We start from the raw sequence: 25967 nt of genomic DNA, 5'->3' as shown, positions 1-25967 counted from the left end.
TTAATTGCCCTTTTAAATCAATAGAGGCATGCTTGCGTCTTTTTTTTGAGCAAATATACAGTTTCAGCAAAAATTTAACTTGACTTTTTCAATGGCTTCTGTTAAGTGTAAACTTAAAGTTTGCTGAAACTGTGGATTTAACAAGTTAATGTTTTCCAAATCTGTAAATAGCATGTTTCCCCCAAAAACTAGTCCTACCCCGATAGTAAGACCTATTGGGTTTTCGGGGGAGGCTTGAAATATAAGGCCTCCCCCGAAAATAGGACCTATCTCGGGTGCACCACAAAAAAAATAAAAATCAATACTCACATGGTCCACGGCGTCCCGATGGTCTCTAGCGAAGCTGCAGTAGCGCGGTGTCCTCCTCTGTCTCACAGCTACCTTCGGCTGGCGACGGGGCTTTGAATACTCCGCCTCCAGCAAAGCACGCGCTGTGATTGGCTGCCGGCGCTCAATCAGCCAATCACAGCGCTCGCTTTGCTGGAGGCAGGGTGTTTATAGCTCTGTCACCAGCAGAAGACAGCTGTGAGATGAGGAGGACACCGCTGGACACCATCGGGAGGAATCGGGACGCAGTGGACCAGTGGAGTATAAGGGTTTACCCCCCGAAAATAAGACACTGTGCCCTTTTTGGGGGCAAAAAATAATATAAGAGTGTATTATTTTCGGGGAAACACGGTAGGATGAGGCTTTGACTTTGTCACAGACCATCTGTTTACTTGGCTACAGTGGTAACCCATGAATACACATGTGACTCCTGCAGCCAATCACTGTGCCCTGCTAATTGGCTGTGCGGTCCTGTATTTATAAGGTACATCTCCACTGCAGCCAAGTAAGCAGAGAATGGTGGTGAGAACGGGAGCAGTAGTGCTGGATCGGCAGGGCTCAGAGCGGTAAGCATATGTTTAGTTTCTTATTTTTAAACATATTATGCCCTGTCTCAAGTTTTATACAACTTGGAATAACTCTTTAGAGAGTGCTGTAACTGTCCTTTAGTAAAACCTTTCACATTTCATAAATAGTTGTCAAAAGTTTTGCTTAGTAGAAGTCCAGGTGCCAAGACCCCACTGATTAATGAAGGGACTTGTTGCAGCTGTTCTGTGATCTTCAGCTTGATTCCAGGCCGGACCAGGCTTTAGCAGTATCTCTGGCTTTCCTGGGGCTGAGGGCCATGGTGTCGGGTGAGATATGTCAGTTCTCACCTGTCCCTAGTTACCCTGCTCTATATAGCCTGAATTAGATCTGACTTCAGTGCGGGTCAATTCAGTTTCTTCCTGGATTGCTGATGAGGAGCACAGCCTGCCTCTGGAGCTCCTTTTCATTGCTGCAGACTGATGCTACAGCTAAGTAGAACAGTTGGTTTCATTGTACTGTTTCTTTTGGTATTCAACGCTCCCTGGTAGGGATTTATTAGTGGCCAAGGTAAGTGTGTGGGTCCGCGCTTGTCAAAGCGCACGGCCTGCTGTGTAGACAGGGGTCCTTCCTTGGCTTGGGGTTTACAGGGAAAGGATTCCCCATAGTTTTAATTTGGGTTTTCGTTGCATGGTCATGCTTTTGGTTGTGTGACGAACGGTTGTGCTTATTCTTATGTTGGTGTACACCGCATGTCCTGTCCGGACACGACAGGACTGTGTCACTTACCCAATCACTGTTCCCCTTTGGCTGTGTTTGCTGCTGTTTGGTTATTCTTGACTGCTGAAGACATCTATAGTCTATGAGCCAGTGGGATCTCAGCACCTGGACCCCATTGATCAAAACTCTTGACAAGTCTATGATAGGTCTAAAGTTTTAGTACAATACAGTTACTCTTCAAGGGTATATTCGCACGCACTTTTTTGTGGTAGTTTTGGCTTAAAACAGCATGAAAACTGCTACAAGAACCCCTAGACCTACATGGGAAACAACTTTTACAATAATATTTTGTATGCAAAAAGTGAATTCTACCTTAACAGTAATGCATTTATAACATGTAGACGGCTCACGAGGTTATATTGTAAAATGTTGCTTTTCTCTATAAACTCACTGGCACAAAGTCATCTTTTCGCAAACAAACAATGTCACCAACTTGGACATCTTTCCACTTTTGCATCTGGAACCTAAAAAACAGAAGGACATTTGTATCTCTGTATAACAGGTTAGCAGCTTTATAATATCCATTTCAGACCTTCAAATATCCCGCATCCTCGGTAGCAATTGGTGATTTCCCTCCTTTCTGCAGAACTTCAAAGATTTTTAAAACTTCTTGATTGGTAAATTGGAGAACATTTAAAATGAACATGCGGTCATCTAGAGAAGCGAATGTTAAGCCCCATTTACACTGATAGATGATCGTCAAAAGCAGCTCAAACGATAGTTTAAATGACAGTTTTGAGTGATCATCTTTGCATAGTAGCTAATTAGCTACTATACAATATGCAAGTGGAGCGGAATACCGCCGGGGCTGCTAATAAAACAATGCCGTTGCTTTGCATAAGCAGACAGCTGTAGTGTTCTCAGCGCTTACAGACAGTGACCAGCTTTGAATTCACAGCAGGACACAGGCACAGAGAATCTTATCAGTGCAGCAGGCTGATAACAGCTGATAACAGCTAATCACTCAATTGTGTCAAACTAGAATTTAGCAATCAGCACAAAAACTGCACAATGTCCCTGCATTAAGACAAAACGAGAATCACTCAAAAGACGACTTTGAGCGATTTTTGAGCGATTCTTGTTGTGTCTAAAAGGACCTTAACTAAGGAGCACATCAATGGCAAAACAGAAACACTCTAAAATATGAAACCTTTTGCCAACTTGTCATGGCGATAATCCGGCCGTGGGGAACGCAATGCACGCTTTCCTTAGCGTTGCTATGGAAAGCGCTGCCCCCTGTCCACGAGCGGAGAATCATTGCGATAGGTTGACAGGTTGACAGTAGAGATCTGTCTGCCATCTCCTGCTCTGCCGCGGGAAACCACAACGCCCGTGGACAGGCAGCCTTAGGGTCCCATCTAAAGTGGTTCCCTCGTCGGAGCAGATGGGCTTCACAATTTGATCAAAATGCGCACCAGGCATCTCGTTGAGAGGACTATGGTGACTTTCATACTCAAGACTTTCTGAAAACATTTTTTGCCCCTCAGACAACCTTTGACAGTATTCTAATAGAGATGAAACATTCCGAATAGCTCACGTTTTTCCGCTGAGTATCTCACAAGGTTTATTGTTCACCAAGGTATCATTTTTGTGACGAGCCTGAAAAACAATAAAAAGATCACTGAGAGTTTTATACAGAGGAGCGCGTCTCCAATCCGGCGGGGAAGGCCTCGCTCACACTTCAGTATTGGAACAGCTTTTTAAAGGGATTTTCTCTCTCCAAGAAGGATTTTTTGTTGGGCTGTTACTTTCTCAAGTACCTTTGAGAAGTTTTTTTTCCCTCCACCTTCTGCTGCTGGCCTTCCCACCACTAGCCTGCCCTACACTCACAGCAAAGTCACCGCAATACAATACAGCAGCAATTCCGCTAAAAATCCGCTGTGGCCAAATCCACACCTAGATGCTGCGGATTTGGCCGTGGTTTAAATTGCGGATCAGCTGCAGGACATACTTGTTGGATTTCTAGGGTTAAATTCGCAGCATAAATAAACCTGCTGTGGATTTAGAATCCGCAGAGCTTTTCAAATCCGCTGCAGATTCTTTGCAGAAAATGTCCACACCACACTATATAAAGATTTTTTTCAATGCCCTCCCCACGGCTTGTCCTGGAAATGGGATATCTGCAGCATTTCTGGCCTTATTGTGCTCAACTTCTGGCGTAACGAAGCCGTTAACGGGACATCACTGGAAAGCCCAAAAATGTTGCAGCACTTCTTGCCACCAACTGTTGGATTGCTGGATCTACACAGGAACAGGAAGGACTTCACATTGTAAAGTTTGTCGTTGTGACCTAAGTGATTTAACGGACTCTGCTTGCATGAAGTGGGACGACAACTTTAAGCCAAAAAGTTCAAGAAAGAGAAGAAATATAAAAACTTTCCTGTATACTTTTTTCTGAGCTTATTTTCTACTTCTGGTTTTGCTTCAAAAATGGCTGAAAAACACGAATTCAATACTGAATTTTGAATGGGACTTAAAGCCGTCCAATGTTTAATTGAGATTAATAGGAGATAAAAAAGAAATCTAGGAAGTATGGGATGGCCCCATAGACTTCTATAGGTCAGCCCTTGGAGGGAGCTGTGGCACGCTTCTGTGAGCCCTTATTCTTTGCAAAATGTAGGCTTTTTAGGGTAAAGTTATTTTTTTCAGTAGTTTTAGGAGATCCACAGAAGTGTAGAGTTTTGCAGGTCAGCTGCTGTTTTACTCACTACACCCCATGGTCACTAACATTCAGTCTGAAGACCGCAGCGATTTGTGGTGAAGTGCATGTTGGCGTAGCCTTCAGATACACCATGAACAAAACCTCCAGATGTTTTAGATGCGGAAATGAAACCGCTGCCGGAATGCATACAGTGGGTCCAGGAAGTCTTCAGACCTCCAATATTTTTTTTCATTTTGTTATGTTTGGCCTTGTGCAAATATAAAAAAAAAAAATCAAGTTTCCCCTCATTCTGCACTCCGTGCCCCATAATGACAAAGTGACAACAGACTTCAAAATCTTTGTAAATTAAAAAAAAAAATGGTGAACCCTTTGCATTGCCATAATTGTTCACTCAGTACTTGGCCCCTAAGCTACGCCTGTGTTTAGTGTTGAGCGCTTATTGATATATTTGGGCTGGGACTGCCCGGACCGCTTCTCAAGAAATAATTGGGAATTGGAACAGAGAATTCAGACTCCCATTGGTTTTAATAGGAGTAAACATTTGCTTCACTAACACATGTGTGTCCCGGAGCGCCGGGTTCACATCTGTCCAAGAGTAACGTGTGGATTGTGCTTTTATGTTCTGTTTGTTCTTACTGTTCTCCTCTGCAGCAGAAGGGACCGGTGGTATGGTGGCTCAGTTGTTAGCACTGTTGTTTCTGGATTGGGGGGGGGGGGGTACTTTGTGCTTATCCTTGTTGTGTGGGGTCTCACTTGTTAGAACTGCCGGAGTTGTAGGTTCAAATCTGTTGAAGGGCGACATCTGGATGCGGTTTTAATGTTCTCTTTGTGTTTATTCTTGTTGTTCTTCTCCCCCTCTAGAGTGGAAAGGACAAGTGTGGTGGCTCAGTTGTTAGCACTGTTGTTTCTGGATTTGGGGGGGGGGGGGGGGTTATGATCTTTGTGCTCATCCTTGTTGGTGGCTCAGTTGTTAGCACTAGTGCTTTGCTATATAGGTAAACCTAGCCAAGGTCAACACAAGGGTGGAGTTTTTCCAAAGCACATGCAGATGTTATTCTTGATTTGAACCTAGGGAACAAGCACTAAAAGGCAACAGTGGTAACTGAGCCACATTTATAGTAGAAAACACACACTTTTTTAAAATCTAAAACTGTATTTTGGTGATTTTTGTAGAGAAAAAGAAAAATCTGCCAGATTTTTTATCGCCCAGCCGATCACAGCCAGGGACTGGCTGGCAAATTTTACCCTGGGGGGTAAGCTCCCAGCACTGGCTCATCAGTAACAGCATCCAGGGGTTTCACATCCAAGGAATCCCCTGCTGCCGCTGTCACAGCCACAGAGGGGATGGCGGGCAGGGCTCTTTTTGAGTGGATAAATGCTGCTGGGTGCGGTTTTTCCGCCGTGACGGCCGCTTCGGTCACATGAATTTTTGAACGCATCAGTTAGGCGCACAAAAATTCTTGCAGCAAAACGCCCGTGTGACCGAGCCCTGAGACTTCCTTTAGTCACACATTCTTATGAGTGTAAAGATTAGTAATTACAATTTGCATTTTATATTAGCCATGGTTTTTTTGTGACGCTTTCCAAAAGGTTAAGCTGTGTCACTTCGCCACAAAGTAACCTTAATTCTAGGTCTTGATACCTTAAAGCCCTTACAACTGTTTTCATTGGAAAATGTAATAAAAAGACTTGTTTTAATCCAGAAATATTGAGTGCACTTTAAAAGGAGGTAATATTGTTACAAAATACACAATAACGATTAAGAAGGAGTAATAAAATGGGAGCGATACTTACAATGTCATTTATCAGCTCCCGGAGAGCTCGTGATCCTAATATCAAAATGAGAGGGATCACAAAAACATAAACCGGAAGTGTGGAGATCTGTGGGACACTCTAAAAGATAAAAGGGGAGAGGTTCTACTAAATTAGTCTTTTCTTTCAAAACAAAGAACGGCTTTCTTAGTCCTCGTTCTCACAACAGAATTTCACCACAGATTTAGATGTGGATTCTGAACCCACGTCAGCAAAGAAAGATGCAACATTGGCGCATTCTATTCAATATTTTAGGGATTTTCTATAGACACCAAATATAACAGAAGCCACTGAAAATCTATTACTGAGGCCAATAGATGAAGCAGCCAATCACAAGGAGGTCATTATTATGGGGGACTTTAACTATCCGGATATAAACTGGGAAGCCGAAACCTGCGGATCTCTTAACGGTGACAACTTCCTGTCACTTACTAAAGATAATTACCTCACCCAACTTGTACAGGACCGACTAGAGGGACGGCCATTTTAGACTTAATGTTAACCAACAGACCTGATAGAATAACAGGGGTGCAGGTCGGGGGGGCACCTGGGAAATAGGGACCATAATATAATAAATTTCCACTTGTCTTTCAGTAGGGAGTTTAATCAGGGAGCTACAAAAATATTAAACTTTAGGAAGGCCAAGTTCCATCAGCTCAGAGACGCCCTTAACCTTATTGGCTGGGACAATGGCCTCAAAAAAAAAAGAATACAGACAATAAATGGTGAATGTTAAAAAACATCCTAAATACGGTTCAATCCTTTCAGGAATAAAAGGGTTAGGAGTACAAGAGAACCAATGTGCCTCAATAAAGATGTAAAAGGGGTAATAAACAGAAAGTGTTTAAACTACAAAAACTAGAAGGCAGCGAAGCAGCACTAAAAACCTGTGAGGAAAGAAATAAATTATGTAAAAAGCAATAAAAGCAGCAAAAATGAAGACAGAGAGACTTACTGCAGTGGAGACTAAAACTAATCCTAAACTGTTCTTCAACTATATAAAAAGTAAAAAGATTAATACTGAAAGTGTTGGCCCTTTAATAAATAATGTAGGAGAAATTGCAGAAGGTGATGAGGAGAAAACAAATCTGTTCTTTTCTCTTCTTCAGTGTATTCACAGAGGAAAATGAAATGTCAGATGAGATACAGAGTGATAAAGTAAACTCTCCACTAAATGTTACCAGTTTAACCCAGAAACGAGTAAAGATCTTGGTCTCTATGGCATACACCCCAGGGTGCTAAGGGATGTAAGTAATGTGTTACTTACATTATATGATTCTATAGTGACTGGTCTGTTCCACTGGATTTGCACATGGCCAATGTGGTGCCGATATGCAAAAAGGGGTCAAAAAGTGAACCTGGAAAATACAGGTCGGTAAGTCTTACTTCCCTTGTGAGTAAAATGTTTGAAGGGTTGCCATCCAAGAGGACCTCAAGGAAATTAGCTGTATAACTCCATATGAGGATGGGTTTATGAGAGGTCGCTCCTGTCAAACCAATCCAGTCAGCTTCTATGAGGAGGCAAGTTCTAGATTAGATCGGGGAGAGTCATTGAATCTTGTGTATCTGGACTTGTGTTGGATACTGAGGTATAAAGGTTGATATATAACATGAGAATGCTTGGTCTGGGTGAGAATGTGTGTAAGGGGGTAAGTAACTGGTCAGTGATAGAAAGCAGAGGGGGTTTTTAAATGGTACATAGTCTGATTGGGTCACTGTTACTAGTGGGGTACCACATGGGGGCAGTACTGTGCCCTATTCTTTTTAATCTATTTATTAATGACCTGGTGGATGGATTGTGCAGTACAATATCAATTTTTGCAAATGATACAAAAGTATGTAAAGTAACACAAGAGGGGACAAAATGCAGTTGTAAGAGGATCTGGATAAGTTGGGGCAGAAAAGGGGCAAATGAGGTTTAATAACTGGTAAATTTAAAGTTATCTACATTGGCTAAGGAAATACATGTCACCATGAGACCCTAAATGGGAAACCACTGGGCTTAGACGCAGTACCTAAGGGTGTGAACAGATGTATAGACAGTCTGGGTCCCGGAACGCAGTACACTTCAGCACAGAAAACAAGGCAGAAGTCAGGACACAGAGAACAGATTCAACATGGTGGGTCAGGCCAGGAGTTAGGACAAGCTTCGGACAATAGTGTAGTCATTGATCAGTCCAAAGTGCAGGTTGGGCAGTTATGTAGTTAGAACAACAAGCCAGAGTCAGGAGCAAAGATCGGTACGGAGTCAGAATAATCAGGCCAAAATCAGGATACCGGAGAATCAGCATCAACGCTCGAGCACCTTGCACATACTAGAATGACCAAACTAGTCAGACACCTTCCAAAGGTAAGATGCCTAATATATGCTGAGAGCATTGGGGATGAACAGGAGATACCTCTTTAATCCCTTAACGACACTGGAAGTAAGGCTATGTCCTGCACATTCAGGTATGTATAGAGGGAGATCATGGGCGGATCCATACATCATGGCTGCCGACTGTTTCTTACAGCCGACACCCACCCGCAACAGTTCCGAAAATCCACGAGGCTCATCGGAGCGGTTAACCCTTTAAATACCACTATCAGTTCTGACAGCAGCATTTAAATCCCCCGGCCGATGTTCCGGGGTCCCGTACAGCCCCCCGTGATTAGATCACAGAGAGCCATGTGGGTGTCATGGCAGCCGGGTTGTCTTAGCATAATGCCTCTGGCATGGCTTGATAGAATGCCTGTTAGAACGTAGTATGATGATGCTATGGTATTACATCATACTGCAGGAGCGATCAAGGCATCGCCAGTTCTTGTTCCCTCTGGGGACAAAAAAAAAAATAGTAAAAGTGAAGTTTAAAGAAGTTTTGTTAATTATTTTTAAAAAAAGGTAATAAAAGTAAAAAAAACCCTTTTGCCATATTTATAATAAAAGAATTTAAATAAAACAAAAATACATATTTGGTATCGCTGCGTCCGTAAAAGTCTGATCTATCAAAGTAATGCATTATTTACCCCGCAGGGTGAACGGCATCAGAAAAAAAAAGAAAGAATGCCAAAAATGCGCTTTTTTTGGTCACCCAAAATAATAAGTGATTAAAATGTCGTATGTACTTTAGAATGGGACAAAAGGAAACTACAGGGCGTCCTGCACAAAATGAGATGTCGCACTTCTATGTTGACGAACAAATAAAAAAACTTATAGCTGTCAGAAGATGGCGGCAAAAAATAATTTTAAACAATTAAATATCTTTCAAAAAAATCAAAGTAGTACAGAAAAAAAACAAAAAACTACATAAATTTGGTATCCTAGGATTCATTTTTGTTGCAGTTTGTGCGCCGTAGAAAAGAGATGCACCAAAAGATGGTGGAATTTCGGTTTTATTTTCTCCACTTCCCACTACTATGATTTTTTAAAAAGTTTTTCAGTATATTATACGGTACATTAAACAGTATTACTGAAAAATACAACTCGTCCCGCAAAATACAACCCTCAGACAGCGACGTGGATGGAGAAATAAAAGAGCAATGACTTTCTAAAACAGGGGAGGAAAAAAATCAAGAGGGAAAAAAAGTTTAGTTTATTATTAGAGATGAGCGAGCCTACTCGGCCACGCCCCTTTTCCGCCCGAGCGCCACGATTTTCGAGTACTTCCGTACTTGGGCGAAAAGATTCGGGGGGCGCCGTGGGGAGTGGGAGAGAGAGAGGGCTCCCCCCTGTTCCCCGCTGCTACCCCCTGCTCTGCCACACCTCCCCCCGCCCCCCGAATCTTTTCACCCGAGTACGGAAGTACTCGAAAATCGCGGCGCTCGATCGAGTAATTACTCGAAACGAGTAGATTCGCTCATCTCTATTTATTATCTGACTTGTATGTAGGACTGATTCATTACCATATAGGCACCAGTCCTTAAAGACCCAGAATGATGGACTCCGGTTATTTATTCATCGTTTCTGACTTTAGATATTACTATACTTTATTCCCTGACATCTGGACCCCGGGGGATCTGAGCAACAAATAAATGGGACGAGCTACACCGTTATTAACCTGTCCCAATAGACCATGACTAGTATAGAGCCTGAGGAGGTGTCCAGGGCATTAGGTTTTGTATCAACAACTATATTCAAGTCATTTACGTGGATGAAGGATCTCAGTCTGTTTATCAGACAATGGAAGGGAAGAAAACAATGAGGAATGTGAAGGTCCGGGTATTAGCAGTGAGGATCTAGTTGGTTATGGCAGTCTGATAGATCTACTGTGGAAAAATTATATACCTGAAGGATGGGGTCCATAAAGGTGATAGGATGCCCAACAAAGTGATTGCCCTGAAATTGAGATCTTTCAAAAAATGGTGATGAAGGATCAAACCAAATTAGAGAAGCATAAGCATTGTTCCAATAACCAGCTTACCAAAGTGGAGAATGAGGCATTAATTGGACTTGAACGCGATGACTCCATAATTCTAAAACAATCTGATAAAGAAGAGGCGAGAGCACGGACTTCGGGGCCGAACAGGCTACCAGCAGAGACAGTCCGGCACGCCCGTCTACATACGGCACAGGAGAATTCTGAACTGGCCTTATTAAGGTGAAAATCATCAACTGGCAGACTACAACTCCGAGTTCAAAAACGTTGTGCCACTGTGTAACATGTAGATGAATGTAAGGAAATACAGAATGCAATGATTTGTATCTAATCTCATCTAACTATATTTTATTTACAATAGAACACAGAACATTCGTCAGAGGGGGAGGGGAGACATTGTTCCATTTCAGTAAACAAAATTAATGCATTTAGAAATTGACGGTAGCAACACATCTCACAAATGTTGGGACAGGGATGACAAAAGGCTGGAAAAGTAAGGGGTACTAATGAAAAACAGCTGGAAGGACAATTACTAAGTCACATGACTGTGTATAAAAAGAGCATGTTAGAGAAGCAGAGTCTCTCAGAAGCAAAGATGGTCGGAGGTTCACCAATCTGTGAAAAACTGCAACTGAAGATTGTGGAACAATTTCAGGAAAATGATCTTCCATGTAAAATTATGAAGACTTTGAACATCCCACCACCTACAGTCATAACATCAAAGGTTTCAGAGAATCTGGAGAAACTCATGTGCCCAGGGGACAAGGCCGACGGTAAATACTGGATGCTGGAGATCTACGAGCTCTCAGGCATCACTGCATTTAGAACAGGCATGATTCTGTAATACAAATCCCTGCATGGGCTCAGGAATACTTCCAGAAATCATTGTCTGTGGACAATCCTCAAATGCAAGTTAAACCTATATCATTCAGGGAAGAAGCCTTATATGACTACAATCCAGAAACACGGGCGTCTTCTCTGGGCCAAAGCTCATATTAAATGGACTGAGGCAAAATGTAAAACTGTTTTGTGGTCAGATGAATCAAAATGTTAAATTCCTTTTGCCAACCACTGAGCCGTGTCCAGCGGACTCGAGCAGAGGGACCATCCAGCTTGTCATCAGCACAGAGTTCAAAAGCCTGCGTCTCTGATGGTACGGGACTGCATTACTGCCTATGGCATGGCAGCTTACACATTCTGACAGGCTCCACCATTGCTAAGCCATATATAGAGGTTGTAGATCATATGCTCCATCCAGACAACATCTCTATCAGGGAAGGTCTTGTGTATTCCAGCAACATAATGCTAAACCCCATACTACATCCATCACAACAGCAGGGCTTCACAGGAGAAGAGTCCGGGGCGAATCAGCCGCCTGCAGTCCAGACCTTCCACCATATACTACATCCATCACAACAGCAGGGCTTCACAGGAGAAGGGTCCGGGATGAACCAACTGCCTGCAGTCCAGACCTTCCACCATATACTGCATCCGTCACAACAGCAGGGCTTCACAGGAGAAGGGTCCGGGATGAACCGGCCACCTGCAGTCTAGACCTTCCACCATATACTGCATCCATCACAACAGCAGGGCTTCACAGGAGAAGAGTCCGGGGTGAATCAGCCGCCTGCAGTCCAGACCTTCCATCATATACTACATCCATCACAACAGCATGGCTTCACAGGCGAAGGGTCCGGGGTGAACTGGCCGCCTGCAGTCCAGACCTTCCACCATATACTACATCCATCACAACAGCATAGCTTCACAGGAGAAGAGTCCGGGGTGAACCGGCCACCTGCAGTCCAGACCCTTCACTATATACTACATCCGTCACAACAGCATGGCTTCACAGGAGAAGAGTCCAGGGTGAATCAGCCGCCTGCAGTCCAGACCTTCCACTAAACACTGCATCCATCACTACATTATGGCTTCAAAGGAGAAGAGTCCGGGGTGAATCAGCCGCCTGCAGTCCAGACCTTCCACCATATACTACATCCATCACAACAGCATAGCTTCACAGGAGAAGAGTCCGGGGTGAACCGTCCGCCTGCAGTCCAGACCTTCCACCACATACTACATCCATCACAACAGCTTCACAGGAGAAGAGTCTGGGGTGAATCAGCCGCCTGCAGTCCAGACCTTCCACCACATACTACCTCCATCACAACAGCATGGCTTCACAGGAGAAGAGTCCGGGGTGAACCGGCCGCCTGCAGTCCAGACCTTCCACCAATAGAAAACATTTGGCGCATTATGAAAAGAAAAATCCAGCAAAGACGACTGAAGATTGCTGAGCTGCTAGAATCCTACATCAGACAAGGACAACATTCTCTCCCAAAACTCCCTATAATGGGCAGACCACTCCAACTATTAAACCCCGACTTCCATTTAATCATCTTACTTGGAACACCTTTTGCCAATAACCTCTTGGAGAAATCATTAACACATGATACATCTTAAAAGACTGTTACCTATTTTTGCCCTGTAAGCCAAGTTATACTTACCACCCTCGTCATTGCCCTGGTGTCAGCGCTCAATGCATTCAGCAACACGCCGAGTCATCCGCCCGTTCTAATTTTATAATAGGAGGACGACTTAGTGCGCTGCAGCAGCATCGATCACCGCTCACACCGAGGAAAGTGTAACACATCCCGGGACTCAGCGGGTCACCTACTTTCAGTCCATGAGCTTTGCTTATAGGGCTAAAAGAAGGCTATAACATTTCCTTAAAGTCTACCGACTGCCAGGATATGGAAATCTCTTTCTTCTTGGACTATTGCAATGGCTTTCTGTCCTTGTGTACACGGAGGGGAGGAGTATAGAGAGGATCAAGTGAGCTGGTTCTGCTTCAGCAATAGGTTAACCGTTCTAGTAATAGATTCAAAAATGTCTCTGGAATTCCTTTTTTAGTTTCCACCTCCTTGCTATTCTGTATGATAGTTTTATGTATAGAATACTTTATGAAGAGGTTGTCCAACACAAACATTCTCCTTAAACATTTAGTACACACCTTCTTTACAGTGTCTTGTCCCTGCCTCTTATCTTCTTAGAGTTGCAATTAAAATTATTCATTGCAAGCTCTGATGACCCATCCTTTGGATAGGTCATCAGTAGTAGATGGACGGGGGTCTGCCACGGGGGACCATCGCCCCTCAGCTGATCGTCCAGACCGCTGTCCTTTGGATAGGTCATCAGTAGTAGATGGACGGGGGTCTGCCACGGGGGACCATCGCCCCTCAGCTGATCGTCCAGACCGCTGTCCTTTGGATAGGTCATCAGTAGTAGATGGGCGGGGGTCTGCCACGGGGGACCATCGCCCCTCAGCTGATCGTCCAGACCGCTGTCCTTTGGATAGGTCATCAGTAGTAGATGGACGGGGGTCTGCCACGGGGGACCATCGCCCCTCAGCTGATCGTCCAGACCGCTGTCCTTTGGATAGGTCATCAGTAGTAGATGGACGGGGGTCTGCCACGGTGGACCATCGCCCCTCAGCTGATCGTCCAGACCGCTGTCCTTTGGATAGGTCATCAGTAGTAGATGGACGGGGGTCTGCCACGGTGGACCATCGCCCCTCAGCTGATCGTCCAGACCGCTGTCCTTTGGATAGGTCATCAGTAGTAGATGGACGGGGGTCTGCCACGGGGGACCATCGCCCCTCAGCTGATCGTCCAGACCGCTGTCCTTTGGATAGGTCATCAGTAGTAGATGGACGGGGGTCTGCCACGGGGGACCATCGCCCATCAGCTGATCGTCCAGACCACTGTCCTTTGGATAGGTCATCAGTAGTAGATGGACGGGGGTCTGCCACGGGGGACCATCACCCCTCAGCTGATCGTCCAGACCGCTGTCCAAGGCAAGCGAATGTTGTCATCAGTGGACAGGAGAGGAAGTGCGAGTGCTGGCTTCACTCCCATTGACATCATGTGACTGGATGTGATGACCTGACCACCGGAGAAGCAGGAAGTTACCATAGCAGCGCGGCTCTCTCATTTATTTCAGAGAGTGAAGCTGGTGCATGCCCGTCCTGTGCGAGCGATCAGCTGATGGCCCGGGGTCTCAAATAGCGTACCCTCATTTAATTACTGATGGGCTATCCAGAAGATAGGTCATTATTAGTGAAAAACAGAGCAAATAACACCTTTTAAGAAAAAGGCGCTCTGGTGGGTCTTCTGCTCCTATTTCCCATGGTAGCTAAAGAACGCTGCATGAACCCGTGGGCTATGCGTGTTGGGCCCCCTGCGTGGACCCGTGGGCTATGCGTGTTGGGCCCCCTGCGTGGACCCGTGGGCTGTGTGTGTTGGGCCCCCTGCGTGGACCCGTGGGCTGTGCGTGTTGGGCCCCCTGCGTGGACCCGTGGGCTGTGCGTGTTGGGCCCCCTGCGTGGACCCGTGGGCTGTGCGTGTTGGGCCCCCTGCGTGGACCCGTGGGCTGTGCGTGTTGGGCCCCCTGCGTGGACCCGTGGGCTGTGCGTGTTGGGCCCCCTGCGTGGACCCGTGGGCTGTGCGTGTTGGGCCCCCTGCGTGGACCCGTGGGCTGTGCGTGTTGGGCCCCCTGCGTGGACCCGTGGGCTGTGCGTGTTGGGCCCCCTGCGTGGACCCGTGGGCTGTGCGTGTTGGGCCCCCTGCGTGGACCCGTGGGCTGTGCGTGTTGGGCCCCCTGCGTGGACCCGTGGGCTGTGCGTGTTGGGCCCCCTGCGTGGACCCGTGGGCTGTGCGTGTTGGGCCCCCTGCGTGGACCCGTGGGATGTGCGTGTTGGGCCCCCTGCGTGGACCCGTGGGATGTGCGTGTTGGGCCCCCTGCGTGGACCCGTGGGATGTGCGTGTTGGGCCCCCTGCGTGGACCCGTGGGATGTGCGTGTTGGGCCCCCTGCGTGGACCCGTGGGATGTGCGTGTTGGGCCCCCTGCGTGGACCCGTGGGATGTGCGTGTTGGGCCCCCTGCGTGGACCCGTGGGATGTGCGTGTTGGGCCCCCTGCGTGGACCCGTGGGATGTGCGTGTTGGGTCCCCTGCGTGGACCCGTGGCATGTGCGTGGTGGGCCCCTGCGTGGACCCGTGGCATGTGCGTGTTGGGCCCCTGCGTGGACCCGTGGCATGTGCGTGTTGGGCCTCCTGCATTGACGCGTGGGATGTGAGTGTAGGGCCTCTGCGTGGACCCGTGGGATGTGCGTGTTGGGCCCCTGCGTGGACCCGTGGGATGTGCGTGTTGGGCCCCCTGCGTGGACCCGTGGGATGTGCATGTTGGGTCCCCTGCATGGGCCCGTGGCATGTGCGTGTTGGGCCCCTGCGTGGACCTGTGGCATGTGCGTGTTGGGCCCCTGCGTGGACCCGTGGCATGTGCGTGTTGGGCTCCTGCGTGGACCCGTGGCATGTGCGTGTTGGGCCTCCTGCATGGACGCGTGGGATGTGAGTGTAGGGCCCCTGCGTGGACCCGTGGGATGTGCGTGTTGGGCCCCCTGCGTGGACCCGTGGGATGTGAGTGTTGGGCCCCCTGCGTGGACCCGTGGGATGTGAGTGTTGGGCCCCCTGCGTGGACCCGTGGGATGTGAGTGTTGGGCCCCCTGCGTGGACCCGTGGGATGTGAGTGTTGGGCCCCCTGCGTGGACCCGTGGGATGTGAGTGTTGGGCCCCCTGCGTGGACCCGTGGGATGTGAGTGTTGGGCCCCCTGCGTGGACCCGTGGGATGTGAGTGTTGGGCCCCCTGCGTGGACCCGTGGGATGTGAGTGTTGGGCCCCCTGCGTGGACCCGTGGGATGTGAGTGTTGGGCCCCCTGCGTGGACCCGTGGGATGTGAGTGTTGGGCCCCCTGCGTGGACCCGTGGGATGTCAGTGTTGGGCCCCCTGCGTGGACCCGTGGGATGTCAGTGTTGGGCCTCCTGCGTGGACCCGTGGGATGTCAGTGTTGGGCCTCCTGCGTGGACCCGTGGGATGTCAGTGTAGGGCCCCCAGCATTGACCCGTGGGATGTCAGTGTAGGTCCCCTGCTTTGAATGTGGATGTAATTTCTCCTGAATCACTTGTCTATTTGCACAGACAATTCTAGCGCGACGCCACCTCTCACGATCACCACGCATCTGTGGGCATCCACTGCGGGTGCGAATGCCTTCTATGCGGTATTCTCGGTACACATTTAAACCTTTTCATTGAGGAATGTTAAATGGCAGCACAGCTTCGGTAATGGAGCGTCTCATCCATCTGGCACCATCATGCCTCATTCCATCTACAGTAATTCCCATGAGTTTGCAGGCCGATGTTCAACCTTCCTCACAATGACACCTCCCCACTTATACAGGTGGGGTGTTCCCAAGCCGTCGCCGGAGGTAACGCCGCTTCATAATAAATTTACATACGGCTGTCACATGACTTTTCGCATGTCTTGCTGCCGGACTTATCTCTAAAAAAAATTACAACACAGACATCTTTGGCTTCTGACGTTTCCAGCATCATGCCTAAAACTTCCAACACAAACTCCCCATCCTGCTGCTACCTCCAATTCTGTATCATAAAAAACCTCACAAGCACAATAAACTGCAGTAACTGCATATTTGGTGTACTGCGGTCAGAAATGCTGCAACTAAACTAGATATTTCAGGCATCATTTCTGCACATTCAGATTTCCCTTTCTGTGCTGACTGGACGGCTCTGATGTGGAGTTGTGCCGTTCCCCATCCTGCAGCGCCTCTCACTACGATCCTCCCTGCTCTCTTCTCTTTTATTACTGTGTTACTAAAACTTACTTTTTTTATTCTAAGGTTACAATTCCTGAACAACAAGAAAACAAGTAACCAAGAAGCCATGGAAGGAATCTAAGACCGTGACACAATGGTGCGATAGTAGATTCCAAACATTGCTTAATACAAACTAAAATAAGGCACTGACGTCGTGAAGGACTCGAGGGGTGTTGTGTCAGAGACATCGAATACATTAAACCCCAACAGGGCAGAATATCAAAACACTGGAGTCCCGATGAAAGAACGAGTATAGGAGGGAAAGAAAGGAGGAGCCATAGGGGCAGCAGTAGAAGTATGAAACAAGGGCAGAGGGGCAGTGGAGAGCAATCTTGGCTAACCACAATGGGTATATAAAATATAGTTTTTTAGTGACTGGGAATGTGTATGAATATTTCCAAACAGCCTGCTGGATGGGACAGAGGGTTTACAAGCTGCTTTAGGGTGAGGAAGATGCCACATAAGGATAAATTACAATATTTTGTATCTTCACATGTATTACTAGAGGTGGTCTAAGCCATCCAGAAAAACAAAAAATTAAAGGGCCACTCCAGTGATTTGTTTTTTCATGCATGATGTAGCTACCCCCACTCCAGTATATATACATGAGCCAGTTATTCCTTTCGATCTGAATCCCCTGGTCTCTTTCTACTCAGATGGTCATGTGATCTCAGTTCTTATGGACTCAGATCTACTTGGGTTTATGCTGTCTGAAACTAATCAATTTCTCTGTCTGTGCCATGTTATTACATGGTCCCGACCACAGAAACTGACTAGAGGGGGACACATACACTCCTATGACAGTTACTGATGATAATCACACAGCTTCTGTCACACAGTTATAATAGAGGAGATCACAGCTTATCCTCCTGATTGTATACTTATGGACTGTAGCTTATTTAGGGGAATATAGAAGGCAATGAAAATTAAACTGTACCCCCAACAGGCAGAAATGGTACAGCCTATAGCTAATGCTGTGCTGATGCGTCATTGGATTAATTTAAAGGTGAAAGTAAAAAAATGTCACCAGACAGACACCAGACAAGGGGCTGCACTGCATGGAAGTGGTTGCTATATGCAGAGGGGATCCCCAGAGTGTGCCAGGCTATCAGGTAAGGGGGGCAGGGATGTAGAAATGTGTTTTTGCTGGAGTGGCCCTTTAATGACCAGACAATATACTTACACCATTGACTTTACCTGCAATATCAGAACAAATGTGAAATAAATGACATGAGGTTGATGATACTGCTCAAATAGGTTCAGAGGAAGGAAAGTCAGCACGTTGTACTTGGAGGTCTTGATTATATTATCCTGAAAAAAGATACATAAAATACGTTGCTGAAAAGGCAAGAAAAACACAATCAACGCAATCCGCTCAGGTTTGTGAAAAGCCTACAGTAGCGCATATCACCATCCCAATATGGCGGTCTATAAGGAGATATCAGAGGGGTGGAGAAAGAGGGGTAACACCATGACAACCTAACAAGTAAGGGGGAGTTATACTAATGGAATCGGGGGAAATATAGTCGGATCACCTGCCTCAACCTCGTCAGCGCTGCTCGTTAGTGGCCGCCTTGATTCAAAGTATATTGTAAATGTGGCTGATGGCTGGAGATTCTGCAGTGACTGCCCCAGGATGACAGTAGGAGCCGCAGGAAGCAGGCGGGAAAGGAAAGAACGAGAAAAATCTGCTTACTGATAAAAGGAAATGCAATTTTCCAAAGTGAGGCCTGTTTCCCACAAGCGTATATCAGCCGCCATTTTCACAGTCGGCCAATATACGCTGTGATCTGATGCCCTGGATTCCAATGCATCAGATCACTTGGCCGTATTCCTGCGACGTAAAAGCGCCTGGCCGGCCAATATAGCGACGGGCGTTTTTATGTCAGGCCCAAAAGATAGTCGTGGAACTATCTTTTGGGCTGAAATATGTCGGCCGCTGCATGGGCTCTTATGGGAGCCAATGACAGTGGTCGGAGAAGGGAGGTGGGAGGGAGTTTAGCAGTGTGACTGCTAAACTCCCTCCCTCTTCTCTCCTTCCCTCCCCTTGTCCACAGCCAGCAATGGGAAATGTGGGACGGGGCAGCGCTTAGTTCCACCCCTTCCTATTGCAATCAGACGGTGGGGAGGAGAGAGGAGGTGAGCTGGTGAGGGGGAGGGAAGGGTAAGGGGCAATATGGATTTGATACAGATTTCTCTTTTGTTCAGTCACTTTGCATTTTACTAATTGACCAAAAAACTATTAACACTTCTATTTTGAAAGCATTCTTGCTGTGCGGCATTATTCCCACATCTGTCTGAACCCTTTGCACAGTATTGTGTGTCACAACAGCCCTATGGGGACATAAATGCAGGGGGACATACTATCTGTGTAGCTGGTTCAGCTGCACAGGGGCCCAAAAGGAGAAGGAGGCGGATGACCTCATCGTTAACTTGTTTGGGCCACCTTCCCATCCCTAAGGCAGCAGCATCAGAAGAGGCCCACATAGTCCTGGCTGGCACAGCATACCTCCTCCCCCGGCGCCTGCACGCACAGTACTGGTAGTTGGAGGATGAGCTATGCCGCGCACAGAGTGCAGAGTCATCAGCCAGGACTATGTGAGGATAGAAGTTCTAGTGATGCTGATGTTAAGGATTGGGGGCACTTTAGATTGCAGAGGGGGCACCATCATTGTGTGGGGTGCAATGTCACTGCATGGGGACACAGGGAGGTTCTGCCATAGTGTGGAGACACTTACTGTGTGGGACCACATAGAGCACAGGTGTCAAACTCAAGGTCCGTGGGCCGAATCCAGCCCGCCACATCATTTATGTGGCCCGTGAGGTCTGGCTCTCCACTTTCTTCAGAGAAGGCAGCCATTGCTTGGCAGAGGGTGCTGCGCCAACACAGGAAGCGGGTGCCATCTTGGATTCTGAGCTCCGGCGCACCTTCACACCACACTGTTCAACAACTCACAAGTGGCGGCACAGCTCTGACCGCGCTACCTGGCACGATCGCCACCCACCAAGCTAGGAAGCTCCATGCTAAAGAGGTGGAAGAGGGCAAACCCCATCACAGTGCAGAGAGCGCCAGCGCCGTGCTGAGGAGTGCTTACATTTAGTGCTCATTCACATGGACATATGAAGGTCTGGTCCGTGAAACACGCAGCATTTTCACAGACTGAAGGGGGATTCAGACGAGCGTTGGTGGAACTACACGTGGCGGTACGGAGCGTGGCCGCGCCTGAACGAGGGAGATTTCTTCCCGTTCGCCGGTTTTTTAAACTTTGCGACAGAGTGGAGGAGTTTGAAAATAACCGTGGGAAGACAGGCGCCCCCGATGCTCCCGCACCGTGTCCTCACCACAGGCGGCTCCTAGCTTTTATCAGCCGTACAACAAACAGACGGGGGAAGGACTAGTGGAAACAAAACCTCTGAAATCCCACTGAAACCAGTGGTTTTGTTTGTCCGTTTTGCGGCCGCGATCATTAACTGAGAACCAACTGCAAGAATCTTCTCATATTATTAAACTGATGCAACAATTTACCGCATATTTCTTCTTCCGAAAGCAGAGGAATCCTTTCTGGTCCTTGTTGTGATAACTTCTATCATTGGCTTTAACTTCCCAACTGAAATCTACATAAAAAAGTGATAGAAAGGGGCAGAAGTAAAAGTGTCAGCAAGCAATATTAGGCAATATCCTGATCCCATTTACACTACTGGAAGGGGTAAGAAAAAAAACTCTATTATACAGCTATGCCATAAAACAAGAGCCGTGCACCCCCCCCCGTTCGGCGCGAGACAACCCCGATGCAGGGACCTAAAGAAAGCTTACCGGAACGCTTACCTTAATCCCCGCGCTCCGGTGACTTCTATACTTACCGGTGAAGATGGCCGCCGGGATCCTCTACCTCCGTGGACCGCAGCTCTTCTGTGCGGTCCATTGCCGATTCCAGCCTCCTGATTGGCTGGAATCGGCACGTGACGGGGCGGAGCTACACGGAGCCCCATAGAGAACAGGAGAAGACCTGGACTGCGCAAGCGCGTCTAATTTGGCCATTAGGCCATTTTAGACGGCAAAAATTAGACGGCAACCATGGAGACGAGGACGCCAGCAGCGGAGCAGGTAAGTGAAAAACTTTTTAGAACTTCTGTATGGCTCATAATTAATGCACAATGTACATTACAAAGTGCATTAATATGGCCATACAGAAGTGTATAACCCCACTTGCTGCCGCGGGACAACCCCTTTAAGAGCAATTAATGCAGTCACATGGTTTGGAAAGAAAGGGGTTACAGTGGCGTGACCAGTGCAAGAGGGAATACTCGCTGCCCTTATAGGGATAGTTCAGGCTGAGGAAATAGACCATTTCCATGATGATGACATTGAACCAACGCTGCAACAGATATCTGAATCAGTGTGGGTCAAAGACAAGGCGGATGTGAGCCTTCTAAAGGCGGCCCTAGGAAAAGCCCAACTAATGCCCAATGTCCATAGGTGGGTTTGATTTGTGGAATCCATGTGGGAACATGGGCGTCCGCAAATAAAATAAAGCATGCAGATTCAATTTGCAGACCTTTTGGTCTAGGAAAAAAAAAAAAAATCAAAAAAAAAAAAATCGCAGCATGCTCCATTTCAGTGCGGATCCCACACGGACAGCTTCTATTGAAGTCAATGGAAGCCGTCTGATCTGCGGCCCATCCCCAATTCAATTGCAGACAGGCCGTGGATTCCGTGGAAATGCAGGAGTTTAAAAAAAAAACAACAAAAAACTCCAAAGTGCATGTGCGGTGGCATGACGGCCATCCGCAGTAAAGAAAATGAAGACCCTGGCGGGCAGGGTTGGATTCTGCTCCTGTCTCCTGCATGCGGAATCCAATCCGCTCGTGGATATGAGGCCTAAAACAGTATGTATTACCCAGTATCCCCTGAGCAAGGAACAGAGAGCAGATATTTCAACACAAATTAAAGAATAGTGTTGAGGGAATGCCGATCCCTTTGTAATACACCTCTGGGCAACTGCAGACACCCCGTAGGGTACAGGATCTGTGAGAAATTAACAAATTAATGACTATAGGGGCTCCAATTGCACCAAATCCACATACCCTAATAAATCAAATTGCTCCAAGCGCTGTTTGCTTTACCATAATTGATCTGGCAAACGCATTCTTTTCCAACAAACTGAGAGCCAACTTCTGCTAGCTTTCAGCCATGAGCCTGGACAACTTTTCTGGGCAAGGCTGCCACAAGGTGGGGCAACGTCTCCATCAGCCTTTTCTGAAGCACTCGCTCCTACGTTATCCGCACAGTGAGCAGACACACTTGTTACAATACATTGATGATTTGATACTTTGTACTCCTACAAGGGATATTTGCTTGTAAGAGACCCGATCCCTTCTCATATTTCTGAGCATTGAAGGGTCACTAAAGACAGATTGTAGATTGCAAAGACAAAAAAGCACACATCACTGATGACAGAAAGGCAGCGATTGCACCAACGGGTGTGCGAGCACTAGGAGCCGGTCTTGGGGCGGGCGAGCACTAGGAGCCGGTCTTGGGGCGTGCGAGCACTAGGAGCCGGTCTTGGGGCGTGCGAGCACTAGGAGCCGGTCTTGGGGCGGGCGAGCACTATGAGCCGGCCTTGGGGCGGGCGAGCACTAGGAGCCGGCCTTGGGGCGGGCGAGCACTAGGAGCCGGCCTTGGGGCGGGCGAGCACTAGGAGCCGGCCTTGGGGCGGGCGAGCACTAGGAGCCGGCCTTGGGGCGGGCGAGCACTAGGAGCCGGCCTTGGGGCGGGCGAGCACTAGGAGCCGGCCTTGGGGCGGGCGAGCACTAGGAGCCGGTCGTGGGGCGGGCGAGCACTAGGAGCCGGTCGTGGGGCGGGCGAGCACTAGGAGCCGGTCGTGGGGCGGGCGAGCACTAGGAGCCGGTCTTGGGGCGGGCGAGCACTAGGAGCCGGTCTTGGGGCGGGCGAGCACTAGGAGCCGGTCTTGGGGCGGGCGAGCACTAGGAGCCGGTCTTGGGGCGGGCGAGCACTAGGAGCCGGTCTTGGGGCGGGCGAGCACTACAAAGGCCATGGCGGAGACACACCAGCCATGGACAGAGTGACCCCCTATAGCTCTACGTTCTGAGGAACGCCAAATAAGAATACAGGCCTTAGCCCTGATGAGGTCCTCTGGTCACATCACACAAAAACACCCGCTCTCCATCATTTAAGACTGGATTGGCCAAGTGTGGCCATGTCCGCAGAAACATTGTTGCAACCTCTGAGCACCACTTGTTGTTCAGCACACAAACATTGTAATCTTTTGTGATACAATTCACAAATACGTGTTTACTGTCATATCTGTAATAAAATATATTCTGTACGTAGCGAACGGCATATGAGAGGGAGTTATTATAACTTACATATCACCAAAGTGCATGGAGTACACTGACATACCTGGATCATTACCAGGATCTGTTGCTGTGGAGGCAGAACTCATTGTTCGGTCCCTGAAACACAGAAGATAGTTGGGAATAATTACCAAATGAATGAAGCGAGAATCTTGTGGGTGAAGATTTTTTACTATTTTGTATCGTTCTTCTAGATGAATACAAAAGCCTGTTTTACATTTCACCATACTGCAGATATATCCACCCTTACCTTCACTCAAATTTGGTTAAAGCGCCCCCCCGGTCATGGACAAACAAAGATGGCTGAACCCCCTATCTGATTGCAGGTGCCTGTCCATGGGCCTTTTTTTAATTGCTTTCCCCGCGGCAATAATCCGGCTGCGGGGAACGTAATGCAAGCTTTTCATATGGAAAGCGCCGGCCCCGTGTCCACGAGCAGAGAACCATGGCAATTCTCCGCTCACGTCCGGCAATTCACAGCATGCTGCGAATTGCCGCGATTCTCTGCGGTCAGATAGGCTGACAGCGGAGATCCGTCTGCCGGCTCCTACTCCCGGGTGGCAGCTCCCGCGGTGGAGATCCGCAGCGGATACCGCATGGCCGTGGACAGGCAGCCTACCTGATGCACACTATGCGTAGTGTTAAAGTAGTCAATGTAACAATTCTTAAACATCGGTTACATCAGTACTCACATCACCAGGAGCCTGAGGTATCCTTATCTGCCTTGTGCATCAAGTGGAGAAGCAGCGGTGAGAAGTCAGAGAGCAGCGGGGGCGTCCTGGGAACGACACTGTGAGAGGACGTTCCCCATCACAGGTCCAACGTGCTTCTGACTCCCCAAACCCTCTCCGGCCCTTTATACTTAGTATCTATGGCTTGGATATTTGTATTGCAGATACCAATGCAAGGAGTGGTTTGTCAGGAAAGGTCACAACTGGAAGTGGCCATTCATCAAATGGGACCAGACAAACAAAACTGCTTCCTAAAACACTGATAACCCCAAGCTCCAAATATACAGAAGGCCCCAGTTCAGTCTTAAGACAATGATGAGAGATTTGCATCAATAATTAGACAGTAGATTACAAGACTCTATAGACAATGGTGGTGGGATTACAGGACAATGGTGATACTATGTCCAGATACTAACATTGTTCCAGCAAATAGCCAATTAGATTTTCACCACAATTGCCTTCGACCAATGATGCAGACTAATACACAGTGGGCCTCAGGCAGTCAGAGAGGCAGCGGTGGCCATCTTTGTTTCTCCAGGCTCGGAGAGATTCTTTAAGAACTGTATTTCCTTATAAAACCCATTGAATGCAATATCACGACATGCCAGCATAAACCCTGGCGGACTACAATGCACATCACAACCATTACCATAGACACATATAGGACAGAGATGTGTGACCGAAAATCATAAAATCATGAGGTTATGAAAAGCAGGTTATCTGGTGACATTCATATCTAAACATATGCAGCCAAGACTGAAAGTAAGGAAGGACACGCCTGTACATGTCTAATATCATGGTATACCTTAATGGAAACCTCATGATCAACATGTGGTGATGCTCACATCTGGCTCTAGGGGGCGCGTACTACCGAATACTAATACATTGTGCATCTGATCACTCTGCAGGGCATCGGTAGAAGTGATGAATGAACAGACTTCTCGCTTCCTCTTAAAGCCTGGGTGGCACCCAGGGGTTGATTTGGAATTGCCATATAGGATGGATGTCACTTTTTTCTATGATTGGTCACTCCCCTTACTATTTTCAGAAATCAATAAGCCACATGGCCAGCACAAGAAAGAAATACAAGTAGAACATCACAGTCCTATACAAAAAACAGTATAACCAATAATACCACCATACACTATCAAATGAATACAGCACTGGTCAGGTTCAGTTCATAGCAATTAAATCCAATGACGCACAGTTAATATCTTCTATAATTATGCTAGCATTCTTCTCCACCCAGCTCAGACCTCCATGATGACTGCTCCCACAACGTCAGAGTTTGCTGCCTCGACAGCTTGAACTCTTGCATCTCAAGCTCATCCCACTTTATAGCAACACAAACTTCCCATTCTACAGCCCACTGCCATCTGTTTCCTACCCCTGATACTGTGCTCGCTGCTGCCCTAAATGCTGAGAGTACTGCACACTCCCTAAAACACTATACAGTGATCCCTCGTCTATCGCGGGGGTTACGTTCGAGAGACCCCCACTATACGTGAAAATCAGCGAAGTGGCGGCATTATATTTATACAGATCAATCTGTTGGGTGAGCTGCCAAGAAATCGCAAAAGTGAACAATCAGACCGATGCTGCGATCAGTGAGCCAATCAGCGCCCAGGATACAGAACACATTCCATCAGCCAATAGTGTGCCATGTACAATCTTGC

The 25967-nt window shown here is 47.5% G+C and overlaps 1 protein-coding gene across 2 annotated transcripts in view; it reads right to left on the bottom strand.

Moving 5' to 3' along the window:
* LOC136573210 (phospholipid-transporting ATPase IK-like) overlaps positions 1–25967 on the bottom strand; it is a 170370-nt gene that overhangs the window by 101692 nt on the left and 42711 nt on the right. For both annotated transcript variants that reach the window (XM_066574490.1, XM_066574489.1), the window contains 6 exons: positions 23607–23659; positions 20712–20800; positions 18383–18496; positions 6089–6187; positions 3170–3231; positions 2024–2096 (listed from right to left, as the gene is read on the bottom strand). In XM_066574490.1, the coding sequence (XP_066430587.1) occupies positions 2024–2096; positions 3170–3231; positions 6089–6187; positions 18383–18496; positions 20712–20800; positions 23607–23649 (480 nt within the window). In that variant the 5' untranslated portion in view covers positions 23650–23659. The remainder of the gene's footprint in view (positions 1–2023; positions 2097–3169; positions 3232–6088; positions 6188–18382; positions 18497–20711; positions 20801–23606; positions 23660–25967) is intronic.

Source organism: Eleutherodactylus coqui, chromosome 7, assembly GCF_035609145.1.
Source record: "Eleutherodactylus coqui strain aEleCoq1 chromosome 7, aEleCoq1.hap1, whole genome shotgun sequence".
Lineage (NCBI taxonomy): Eukaryota > Metazoa > Chordata > Amphibia > Anura > Eleutherodactylidae > Eleutherodactylus > Eleutherodactylus coqui.
The sequence above is the reverse complement of the archived record's forward strand: the minus strand, read 5'-3'. Positions and strand labels throughout refer to the sequence as shown.